Below are 13,291 nucleotides of genomic sequence, written 5' to 3' on the forward strand. Positions count from 1 at the left end.
TTATTTCGTAATTTGAATTAATTTAATTTTAGTCGATTATCGTTTTTAAGTACTTTCCTGTGGAGATAAAAATTCGCCGTGGTAAAACACAACAAAGCTAGTGGGGTACATATTGTATTTTCATTAAAATCTCGATTTCGCCAAAATGGTTGATTCGCCCTTTTTACAAAACAACGACGATATAATACTTCCATCGTTACAAAATACAAAGGCGCTGGGTGTTAAAATGTATTAAATTAGATGTATTAAAAAATAATATATCAGATAAAATTGTGTATTATATAATATTATTACGAATCCACATAATGCATATAGAGTTGGTAGCGTATTAACAAAATAATATTGTTTGTTACTATTTCTTATTTCTAGAGATTAGGTATAATGTAAATAATTATTTTATTTTCATTCATTAATTATAAAATGTAGAGGCATGTACTACTTTAAAAAATATATAAGATTATTTCAAATTAATCATTAATTATCGGACATTATCCACATTAGCTTGTAATTAGTTTGTAAAAGATACCAATAATAAATGAATTAATAGATACATTAGTTACGAGTAATTACAGGCCCCCATTTCAAGATAAATAATCATGAAGTCAATGTGGCCTGACGGATAATTGAAAAATATATTAGTAATAAAATAATATTCTATTCACGTGCCACTCATGGTAAACTTTACGTCATTGTTGCGTCACAATTGGATGCCACATATTTTGATGACTTGTAAACTACTATTCAACATAACAACATTGAAGTCATTATTATTACTCACTGTATTAACTGCAAAACGAAGTTTTAATTTACAATCTTTCGGTTGAGATGAGCTATCGACACTGACTTATGCGATATCGCAAAGTAACTTGAACAACCCATTGCCACTTCAAAACCGGTTCTATAATTTTAACACACCGTAGAACCCAGCTGATTGTTTTAGTCTAATTCTGTGTCTAAAGAAGATCGCTTCTACGTAAACAATAATATGGCTTTAAAACTAGTGATTCTTTTAATAAGCTGCTTTGTGTTCGATTTATCAGCATTACCAGGTAAGAATTAATTTTTAAATATTATTGAATTATAATTACTCCACAGAAATATTAAACATAAAACAAATAGTAATTAAATACGTAATTACGTTTCAAACATTTGTCACTATATTTAATTCTTGATTCACAGTGTATTGTACAAATTATCATTATTATTTATTATCATCTCATAAGTAGGTGAGTGAAACGGGTTTTTTCTAACAGTACCTACAACTGATAATTAATAATATTTTATTGATGACGTATGTATTTTTTTCAAATATTTATTACACAATGTTAACAAATAGGTAATTAATAACAATCTGTTACTAATAATGTGTCTCAATAGAATGTCTTTATTGTTATATTGTCAATGCCACTAATATGAATAATGATACCAGTAGACCATTGCTTTCATATGGCATGGTTACTGATACCTAGTGATAACTGTATTTTGTAATATATACTAGTATTTATTACCAATAATATGTATGCATTACAAATCTTTTAATAATCGTTTATTAAATTTGCGGGAATAGCAGAATTACCTTCATATATTAATTAATTAAGTGTAAGTACCTATATAACTTATGTTTGAACAATAAATAATAGTAGTAGAACAAGTTTCACAAAAAAATATAAATAGTAGGTACAAAGGTTTGTTACTTAACTATATGAAAATTATATTTAATCTAATAAATGCTTTTAATTTAATTAATCACAAAATTATTATGACATACAAAAATAAGAATAAGTAACATACCGTTACATGGCATTGACGGAAGTTCTCTAGTTTGTTTACTGTCTTATATAAAACATTTTGTTAAAAAATTATATTGTACAAAATATATAAGTACGTGCAAGAAAGTATACTGAGTGAAACAGTTCGAAAGATTTTATAAAGTAACATAACATATAAACTGTCTATACATGCATGGATTTACTACTGACAGTACGTATTATCGCGACTATAATAATAAAACGAAAATGTAAACACGTATAATCGTGCAAGTTGCAAGACAGCATGAATAGATCTTAGCGGCTTCAGAATTTTTACGCGATAGTTGCAACCTATATTATGACATATGCGCAGTAGAACGATAGTAGCGAACCTGCCAGAAAAAAATACAAACCACACCGCGCAGAGCATTTTGACGTTTATTTATTTTGACAACCGGTCCAAACCCATCAAATAGCACCACACAACGATAACAAATGCGTTCAATAACGCTTGAAGAATGAAATTGTCGAGGCAGTCGGCACTTTTATGAATATACAGTGTTGTTGTCGCGATAGTTTAATTTATTCGTTATTGCTGCCATTAAATCCAAGCACGTGTACAGACGCTATTAAGAGTGATTGTAATGCATCTGCTCTGGAATTTTAAAGCTAAAATGTAATACATTTTATGAATAATTGTCATTAAAAATAATCAATGCGTATCTAAAAACTTTAAAACTTGGCAAAAAAAACTATTTGCGTTTCATGGAAAACTGTTTTTTTTTTAAATATGAACATCATATTTAATGAGGAGGGATTGGGGAATGAATTAGGAGATTGTTTTTGTTTGTTAACTGTCTTAACAAAATTGTACATTTTCAATGCGTGATTAAAGCTACTATATTCATTCAATACATTATAAAAGGTAGATATGGTTTTACGTCTGTTTTACAAAATTGATAAATCATGTACTTATCTTTTTTCTATTGATGGTCAATAAATAACAACTGCTTAGAGATTTGATCAATAAAATGCTCTTATCACAAAACTATTATGGGACTGCACCGTAGTCATGTTATGAATGAAATATGTAAACTAGTGAAGTTACCAAAAAAAATATTGTTTTGTTGACAATTGAATTTAAAATTGAATTAATTTTTGTCATGAATATTAAAAAAATACATTTTTTAATTAAACTCTTTTTAATTTGCTGAATATCTGAGTTTCTTGATGCATATTACAACATTTTATTATTTGAACATTCATTCAAATATTGCGTGTGTATATTGCGTCCGTAAAGTTTTTCACTGTTCATTATTCGTCGTAGTTCTGAATACAAACAAATATTGAAATAGGTATCGACTAAAATTATAAATCTTATACAATTTTACAATTAAAAATGTACACACCGGTATAGGTACCTGTGTATATTATTTAATTTAATATATTGGAATTCTCAAATTCTCAAGAATTTCAGAAACGATTTCTCGATAATCAATAATCTGAAATCTAAAGAATCAAGTGTAGGGTAGGTTATTCATAATTTCCAGAGAATCTTCGATCACAACATCTAGTCACAATTGTATATTTACGGGTAAAGATTTAAATTTAAACTCAATTGGAAACGTGCACCAATCCGTTTTAATTTAATTCATTAGGCAAATACAACATTAATTTTATATTATTAAAAAATCTAGTTACCGAGGAGCCACCATCATTCCGCAATGACTACACATATATAGCTGGTGTAAAGCTATTCTTCAAAGAGCACAAACTTCAGCAGACATGGGCACATGCTGTAGCGAAGTGTTCGGCAGAAGGAGCTGGTTTGCTGGTTCCAAAAACAGCAGATGAAATCCAAGCAGTCTTATCGTTCAAGGATAGTGCCACCACCCAGCTATGGGTGGGAATCCATGATATGTTTTCGGAAGGGGAATTCGTCACACTGGATGGTAAATATTAATGTTCTTTATATGTGTTCATATATTTTCAATGTAGCCTATAATCATCGCCCCGCCCTACAAGAGGGAGGATAACATACAGATAACAATAAGGAATATTATATGCCCTCTTTTACCAACCACCAAGCGTAATATTATAGTGATTCACTGTGTATTATTAATTCCAATAAAGTATGTATACTAAGTATTTTCTCCGATTCCTGGGCAATTATTTTCTTACGAATACCGTGTTTTCGTAATATTTGTATGTGCTTAATCTAGTATATAAGCAGTGAGTAAATATGTATAATCTAATAATAATAATGTCAATTGAATGAGCACAGTGTCTGAAGATTTTGTAAGCCGAAACCCAGGTCGCTAAAAAAACAATTCATAAAATTTAATATTACAAAACTTAACTCAATTAGAATTCTTTACATATTTGATAATTCTATTATAAGTTGTAATCACTTTATTTGTAAATATTCTTTATCATTGATGATTATTATACCAATAAAAATACCCCCTCCATTATGTATATTCAGCGAACTTTTCATCGCAGTGCCCGAAAAGGTTGAATGGATGAATGGCCTGTAGTGACCTTCACTTGACCAAACTACCAAATAGGGGATATCCCTCGTACGTCTTGAGCATTGTAAGAAAATAATAATATAGTAAATAATATATACACTCACTATATAGATAATATTTATATGAAATGTATTTTCTGTTTATTTATCTAGTGACTTTTCATACTCGTATCTCGGGAAATACCAAGCCAATATAACTTTTTATAATAAACAGACTTTAATACAATAATAATATAATTGACTGTAACTATACATAGCTTGATAACCTTTTGATCGTTGCACATTGTATTACTAACTAAAACTAAAATCAAACAGGTAGGTACATAAACTTAACTAGTTTTTTTCTTAATAGTTTAAGGCCATGCATTAGTTGAGGCACGGTCTAAAAAGATCGTTGCTAGGCGATGTGCGGATTGCGGGTCGCGGGTGCAAAAGACGCCTGTCAAACGAAATATTATTTCTCATATAAATCCAACATACGTCCATTTTATGTTATGTTTATTATTCTATTAGTAACAATAAAAATATATTCATTGACATGTTTTCTTTTTAAAGTAAATGGGTAACGTTTTTAGTCATCTTTACACGATTTTAGAATTAATTGGCCCGTCGCCATCACGCAGCAAAGTGACGTATGTCTGACTCAACGTTCTCTCAATGAATGCGAAGCGAGTACAAAATTTCGTCGCGCGTACAGTGGAAAATTATTTGGCGTTTCACTGATGCGTCACCTTCAGCTTTTAAATAAAAATAACTCGATCATATCAACTTTCGAAAAGTCATAAGTTTATATTTTTTATTAGCATTATTGCCATATTGTTATGTAAGAAAGTGATATATTGGTAGAAACTTTCGCGGATTTTCGTTTTCTTTGTGATATTTGGATTGACAATTTCAAGTTGACCTATTTTTCATCATTTCTCCATCAAAGTTTTGTTTATTCTCAATCATCATTACAGTACCCATTTCCACCACGCTTTACCAAGAGAAAATTTCGAAACGTCAAAAAACAAAGGAGAAAATAAACACAGTCCAGTAAAAGACAATCCAAATACCTACCACTGATGTGTTATTTTAGTAATAATATAAAATGACAATTCGCTAACACAGTGATATTCAAACTTGTATATATTCGATTGGCGGAAATAGTGACCTTAATAGACTCGTCGATAGAGAATAAACTACCGCCAAAATGACTTAAATAATAATAAGTTAATATCTGCAAGAAATACCTAGGGCATAATGCAAAAATCTTTATATAAAAAGAACCCCGAGAAACGAAAACGTTTGAAAACCACTGCACTGACTTATATTCCTATATTTCTTCTCAATCTTCCTTTATCTTGATGTTTGAATCGCCACATTTATTAGGACGTGATTGTTGATTTAAATCACATTAATTGTTAATATTAATCACGTTATTTCCATTAGATGAGTGATTAGACTGATGATATAATTTCAATCATTTTTTTTATAATAAAGGAAAACCTTGAAAAAATAAGTCTCAGAATATGAAAAAAATGCATTCTTAGCGTGAAATTGATGTCATCATTAAAGTGTTCGGGGGTTTTAGGCCACATCCAACATTTTATAAAAAAACAACCAGTAAACCAGTACTTCCCAACCGTTGCAGAGGTTCAGTGACAATACCCAAAAGTTTTATAATTTTTTTTTTTAACTATTTTGGTAATTTATTGTCAAAAATAGTGTCACAGTTACAGCATAGCAGTGAAATGTATTAAAATATTTGTTCATCCAAATATCCGAATTGTAGGTAATAAATACTGATTTTCTTATTTTTTCCGACCATTTCCGATCCTAATAAGATCATAATATGGGCCTCCACCGAGTGGAGGTTTGTATTAACATATTTTGTTTTTACGAGAAATGGCTGTCAGCCACTTGCTCAACCTATTAGGTTCTCTTACCCATACACCAGTTCAAAAACAATAATATGCGTACTTGCAGATCCAGGATTCGAACCTGGGATTCGCACCTAATATTTATTATTTACTCGTCCTTGAGGCCAATAACGTCCAAAGTGGATCTAGACAGACAAATCACGACGTGCTGCTTAGTTTCTTAGTGGCAGGACATTTTAATGGGCGATAATAAAATAACAAATGAGGATAATCAATATTGAGGGTGTGTAACTGTTTTTAATTGTGAGTGAAGCACTGATGACAATTTTGATATAATAATTAACTATATTTCGTAGCATCAGACGGCATTTTCTATTTATAAGACAATCGTATTTTTTATCCATGGGATCTTCCGACCAATTGCAAATTGTTGAGATCGAGCTTAAATAGTGGGACCATACCTAAATAAAATTCGAAAATAAATGAAAATGATTTCAAGTTATATCTACACATTTACATTTTTATAAAAATCGATGTTTTTTTAAATAAATATTAAAAAATATTAAAACTATGAATTAGGCATAGAAAACTGAATAAATTAAATTTTAATAATACATGTGACCATAAAATACATGTAATAATACGATGGGGTCCTGTGACAAATTCACATTTTATAACATTTTTTTACAATAATTGTAAGGTAATTTTTTTTAAATATTTTTTTATTAATGTTTCCAGATACATATTTATTAATTAATTCATTTAAAATTGTTAATTATTAAAAAAATATCTCAAATTGCAAGCCTCGTGTTTTCCGCTAGGTGCCCTCTGGTAGGTGAAGACATCGCCTTAAGGTACTCAGATGACCTTAACTACTGATTTATATTATTTAGACAACATATTATTATTATTGACAGTACTGCAGATTTCGCAAATTTTAAAGTCACCCAGAATCTAGAATATCTTGATATTACGAGTATATTGTTAAATTGTCTTATTTATTTTTTCAGGTAAAGATTTATCAGAGGTTTATAAAACCTGGGGAGAGGGGGAACCTAACAACGTTGCAGGCAAGGAAAACTGTGTGAGACTGGGGTCCGACGGATTGTACAATGATGTCGAATGTGACAGGCAGCTGAACTATATATGCGCCAAAGAACCGTCAAATGTTCCAAGAAATACTGTCTGCGAGACATACGACACAGGTAAGAAATAATCTGAACTGTAAAATAGTATCCTATATGTAATAGTATCGAATGTAGATATCCTTTATAGACAACCACAATAGTTAAATCAATCGTTTCGAAAATGAGAGGCTCACACCCTTAAAAATTGCGACTACGAGGACACTGAGATAAGCTATTCATCTTCAAAATTTTAAATAACATTTTTAATGTTACTTACTTTTGTAAGGTATTTAAACATTAAACAAACATTTTCTGCATGCATGAGGTATAATTAATAAACAACACAGTTTTTTTTAATACCTACTAGCAAATGGCTAACATCAATTGGACGATAATTGTTAGGATATATATAAAAAAAACTCTGACAGTGTTGTTGCGAAACAGTTGTAATATATTATTATGTATATCTTCTGAAAACCTGATATTTTGTAGCACAACTGATACATTCAGTTTACCTATTATGGATCATAATATATTTTGTATTAATTTTTATTACATTTAGTGATATTTCTCATAATGTAGGAACCCAGTTTTAAGACTTTACTTATTTGTATTCTTTACGTGTAAAACTATTTTAATGGACTGGCTAAATGTATTAACGGTGGGTATATAATTTAGATTTTACGGTACTTTCAAATTCTAGTTATTAAATTTGCTTATTTACTTAGCAATAATATTTTCACGTTCTTTTATTATAATATTAATTTGTTATACTTACTTAATCTGGCGCTAGAGACAATTCAGATCCATGGCCAACTGCACAACAGTCTGTCAAGAATCTCTCGAATTATCTCACTCTCCTCCGGGGGCTGCGCAGGGTACCCGTGCCTACAAGGGTTCCTTCATTAATTCTCACAGAGATCTCTAAATCTATCGCATTTGAAAACGTGACCGGCCCATCTGAGTTTTAGCACCTTCAAGACATGGATTATATTGAGCATAAATTATTCCCAGGCCTCAGCGTTCGCATTGAATTGTTATATTATAGAGAAGAATTAACTGTATTCCGTGTCAGTGTGTATTTGCCATTGGTTAGTGCGCATAGTGCCTGAAGATACCAAAATGCAAAAAAAAACATTTTAATTCAAATTCCATCAAGTTCAAATTCTCTCAATCGAAAGTATTAACATAACAGGAGCCAATACAATTATAATAAATAGATGCCATTTTTTTTAGAATATGCCTATAAATTGGAAGCAGACCGCTGCTACAAGGTTCACAAAGTACCAAGAAACTGGAACGACGCTTTTAAAATATGTAAAGCGGAGCAGTCGCAACTGGCCATCATCAACAGCGAAGCAGAAGCAAAGATATTAGTGGAGATGGTTGAGAAATATCCCGTTGACTCCCTGCACGGATCTTTTGACAGACATAATGTATATCTGGGATTTAATGATATTATAAACAATGGACTATTCTTAACTGTCGATGGTAATGGAAATACAATATATATTATTTTTTCATAATATTTATTACTTTAGCCAAGTCTTTAAGGGCATAAAATATCGAGCTACGTCAAATCTAAGTAACGTCAAAACCCAATATAGCGTGTCATAATCAAAAATGATACTTTTTTAAACCCTGCGATTACCAAAAAAGTAATAAAATACCTTATTATCAACATACAGTGGTCAAAGTAGGAAGACTGTAAAATATTACATTATATTGAGTTCTTCTTCAACCATATCCGCTCCTTAGCTGGAACATATCATGGACACGACACGGTGCTTCCAAGAGTCCCGTAGTTCCGCCTTATATGCTCTGTAGTTGTTAATTAGTAGCCTTCAAGGACGCCAAAATTGCCTTGAAGAACAGGCAAGCCAGATTGAATTTCTCCGCAGCACGTGGCCGAGACAGGTTCAACATCGCTTCTTCACTCCCAGTATGATGAGAGGCCTCTCGCCTCACCAGGATCCGCCACAAACATCTTTGTCCAAAGCTCGGATTACGGGCTCTCAGAGCTTTATAAGATACCAAAACTTGCTACCGCAACGCAGCACCGTCAGAATACAAGCATCAAACAAGCAGATTTATTCAAACAAAATAGTTTAGTTAACAATACGTTTTAATTATCTCAAAATATTTGTGACCTGTTAATCTGAATGACGCTACTTTAGTGCACGTCTTTCATAATATCCAGGACTTCGATAAATCCTTCTTAGAACGCTATACTTATAACTTTGACGAGTGTGTTTAGTTCGTTATGACATGATGAACACAATAATGTGGAGATATGGCGGTTGGCGGTTAGCAGAAAACATATGTGTATCCAAAGATGAATATTCACACTCGTCTAATAAATACTATATTATATGTTTTTAGGAAAAACTTTAAATGATGCAGGATATGACATGTGGGCTAATGGACAACCCGACAACCATGAAAATAAGGAGCGGTGTGGCGCCATGTTCCGCGATGGTAAATTGAACGACCTGAACTGCGCAAACAAAGCCATATTCATCTGCGAGAAAACCCTCGGGGATCCTGCGGCCATACAAACCCATTCAAGATTCGGGGATACAACACCGGCGTAGGGAATTATAAATACATTGCAGTTAAAAAGATAGGGAAAACTTAATATCATGTATGAAGTCATTAAATAATATCTCTCCAGGGTGAAGAGAAATAATACAGACAAAAAGATTATAGAATAATAATTCAGTGTAAGCAGCTATGCTTGCCCAGTAATTTGTACAAAAACACTTATACGATTGAGAATTGGCAGAAACCAGCAAGCTTATTCACAAAAGTCAAAAAAACATTTCAGCCGATGAAAATTTCATCCATCAAATTTCGCGGTATTTAGTAGGTACGATTTAAAGATTGCAGGATTATTTAAAGATTTCTTAAGAAATTATTAGTAAACTATAAGTACTTACCTAAAGCGTTAAAAAATACGTAGGTAATAGGTAATTACTGTTTTCAATTAATGCCCAATTCTGCAATTTAATAATATAACTGAAAATATTATTATTTTTCAATGAACGTCGTATCTCGTGCGAATGCTATTTTGGAAAATCGTGTCAATTACCGTGTTAACAAATATCTGATTGATAAAAATTTGATTCGGTTTCAATGGCCTTATGTGAATCGCTCTGTTTGCTTCGGAGATATTTTCTCCGTACAAGCGTTTGCGTTCAAGTTACAATAATATGTAAGCTTAATTATTATCCCAAACGTTGTGATTTGTAGTGTAAAGAAACTCCACAAATAGTAGAGTTGAATGATTTTGTGCAGTGTAGGCAACTGCCTATCAATTCACAAGCACGTTAAACATGTGTTTCATCGGCGGTGAATCGCGTAATGGCTCACGGTGTTTTTACTGCATTAACTATAATATTATGAAAGGTATCAAACTTATTTACAATAATAATTTAGGAAATCAATTTCAACATATTAATTATAATTGTATCAAAACTATATTACTAAGCATAAAATAGGAAAACAAAATATAACCTAGTTAGGTAGATACTTAATTGATAAATGAATTTTTCTGCCTAGATAAAACTGTGACATCATTTAAAAACAAGTAAATGACGCTAAAAACGATCAAGGACTATTAATTGTGTGATATTCTCCACTCACGGCTATTTTTTGTATCAGTTCATAATGTTTATCTAAACAGATTTATCAATATTAATTTGTATACATTTTTTGTATCCTATTATATAATGTAATTTAAAAATAATTTGTGTACGATTATTTAAAAATTATAACATATTATATATACATTGTCGATTATGGCGAGTTGTTGATAACACAAATTTAATAAAATGTGATACTATGTAATTTTTTACGATGCTGATAAATTCCATCCGTTACAGTGATGTCATCTTAAGTCACAATATCACAGCAGGTACATTAGTGCAGGATCCCATAGACTTTTCGTATACATAATATGCGGAACGCATTCCGACAATTGGAATGGGTTTTAGGGGTCACCAAGATATATAATGTCGATGTTGCCAGGCGATATTAGTGGTCAATTTTTTTTTAATGAGGTTTTAATTTTTTTTCTTATAACCCACCAAAAATTGTTCTGAATTCTTCAATAAAACCAACACCAAATCAGGGATTGATTGAAAATGCATACAATTGTACCATGCCATCGGCATGGTTGTAGAACGGTTCGTCCCATTTGGAAAAATAAAAATATCGGGTAGTGGAATATGTTCAAAATTATCGATTCTTAGGATCCTCCTTGGCTTAAATTATTTTATTTAGTAGCATTTTTGTATAGAATCACCCAGATTGGTTTCTTTACTATATCTATGCATATGAAATTAGTTTTAGTATTATGGTTAATCCAGAAACAGTGTAGATTGTATATATTGGTAGGTGAATAAATGAAATAACGATAACCACTAACCACACTAAGTACACATTTATTAAAAAAAAAGAAACAACATGTCAAGTGTTCAAACTGCTTTACGTAAAGTATCATGATCACAGTTTTTACAAACACTACTTACACATTTGCACAATGATATAAATGTCAAGGCCGATTTCTTATAACTACATAATAATGTACGGCAGTAGAATTACATTTGCATGGTTAAACTAAATAATTGTTAGAGGTTCATTCGTGATTAATTGTCTTGGATACAAATTATTTTCTCGTAACTCATAGCCAAGTCATAACAAAGCTCATCTCATCCACTATTGAGCCTATTGATTTCCTACAACTGGCTATGAGCTATAGCTATGAGTTACGAGAAAATAATTTGTATCCAAGACAAAATGACGAATGAACCTCTACCAAATTATTTAGTTAAACCATGCATATGTAATTCTAACTGCCGTACATTATTATGTAGTTATAAGAAATCGGCTTTGACATTTATATCATTGTGCAAATGTGTAAGTAGTGTTTGTAAAAACAGTGATCATGATACTTTACTTAAAGCAGTTTGAACACTTGACTTGTTGTTTCTTTTTTTTAATAAATGTGTACTTAGTGTGGTTAGTGGTAATCGTTATTTCATTTATTCACCTACCAATATATGCAACCTACACTGTTTCTGGATTAACCATAATACTAAAACTAATGTCATATGCATAGATATAGTAAAGAAACCAATCTGGGTGATTATATACAAAAATGCTACTAAATAAAATAATTTAAGCCAAGGAGGATCCTAAGAATCGATAATTTTGAACACATTGCACTACCCGCTATTTTTATTTTTTCAAATGGGACGAACCGTTCTACGACCATGCCGATGGCATGGTACAATTATTGCATTTTCAATCAATCCCCGATTCGGTGCTGGTTTTATTGAAGAATTCAGAACAATTTTTGGTGGGTTATAAAAAAAAAAATTAAAACCTCAATAAAAAAAAAATTGACCACTAATATCGCCTGGCAACATCGACACGTTATATCTTGGTGACCCCTAAAACCTATTCCAATTGTCAGAATGCGTTCCGCATATTATGTATACGAGAAGTCTATGGGATCCTGCACTACATGATAAATTCTTACTTACCGGGAATGTATCCCATATTACTCGTGTGTTGTTTGTCAAATACATATTTTTGTAATTTATATACCAATTTAATTTGTCTACTGACCGTGACGAGATCGGACAATGGAAAAACACTTCATTTACATTTATTTACATTCAACAAATTGAGTCATACTATAAAAAACTGATTTTTCATTATAGTATGGGCATTGCCAAAAAATACGTTTATGTTATTAATATTATTATAATAATAATTTGAAATGAATCTTAACATTTTATACACAATATGTAATTATATACACATAATAATAGCTTTGTATTTAGGTTTAATATGAAAAATATTTAATTAATAGAATATATTGGGAAGCATGATTGTAAATTGATCAGGTATTTTGAGTTTTTTTGTGACGCATATGTAATGGTAGTTTCTCAATAGTCGTAAAATTATGTAGATAACTTTAAAAAAATAATAAAAACTATATTATTTTAATTTTTG

At 31.0% G+C, this 13,291-nt stretch overlaps 1 protein-coding gene across 1 annotated transcript; it reads left to right on the forward strand.

Moving 5' to 3' along the window:
* The first annotated feature begins 656 nt into the window (after window positions 1-656).
* On the forward strand, window positions 657-11,007 carry LOC147064758 (C-type mannose receptor 2-like). Its single transcript, XM_085958034.1, has 5 exons — window positions 657-1,049; window positions 3,446-3,700; window positions 7,151-7,345; window positions 8,504-8,758; window positions 9,650-11,007. The coding sequence occupies exons 1-5, from the start codon at window positions 986-988 to the stop codon at window positions 9,859-9,861; spliced, it is 981 nt and encodes a 326-aa protein (XP_085814160.1). The 5' UTR covers window positions 657-985; the 3' UTR covers window positions 9,862-11,007.
* Window positions 11,008-13,291: the final 2,284 nt, after the last annotated feature.

The sequence above is a fragment of the Rhyacophila brunnea genome, unplaced genomic scaffold, assembly GCF_057557595.1.
Source record: "Rhyacophila brunnea isolate RB1 unplaced genomic scaffold, BYU_Rbru_1.0 scaffold_7, whole genome shotgun sequence".
Lineage (NCBI taxonomy): Eukaryota > Metazoa > Arthropoda > Insecta > Trichoptera > Rhyacophilidae > Rhyacophila > Rhyacophila brunnea.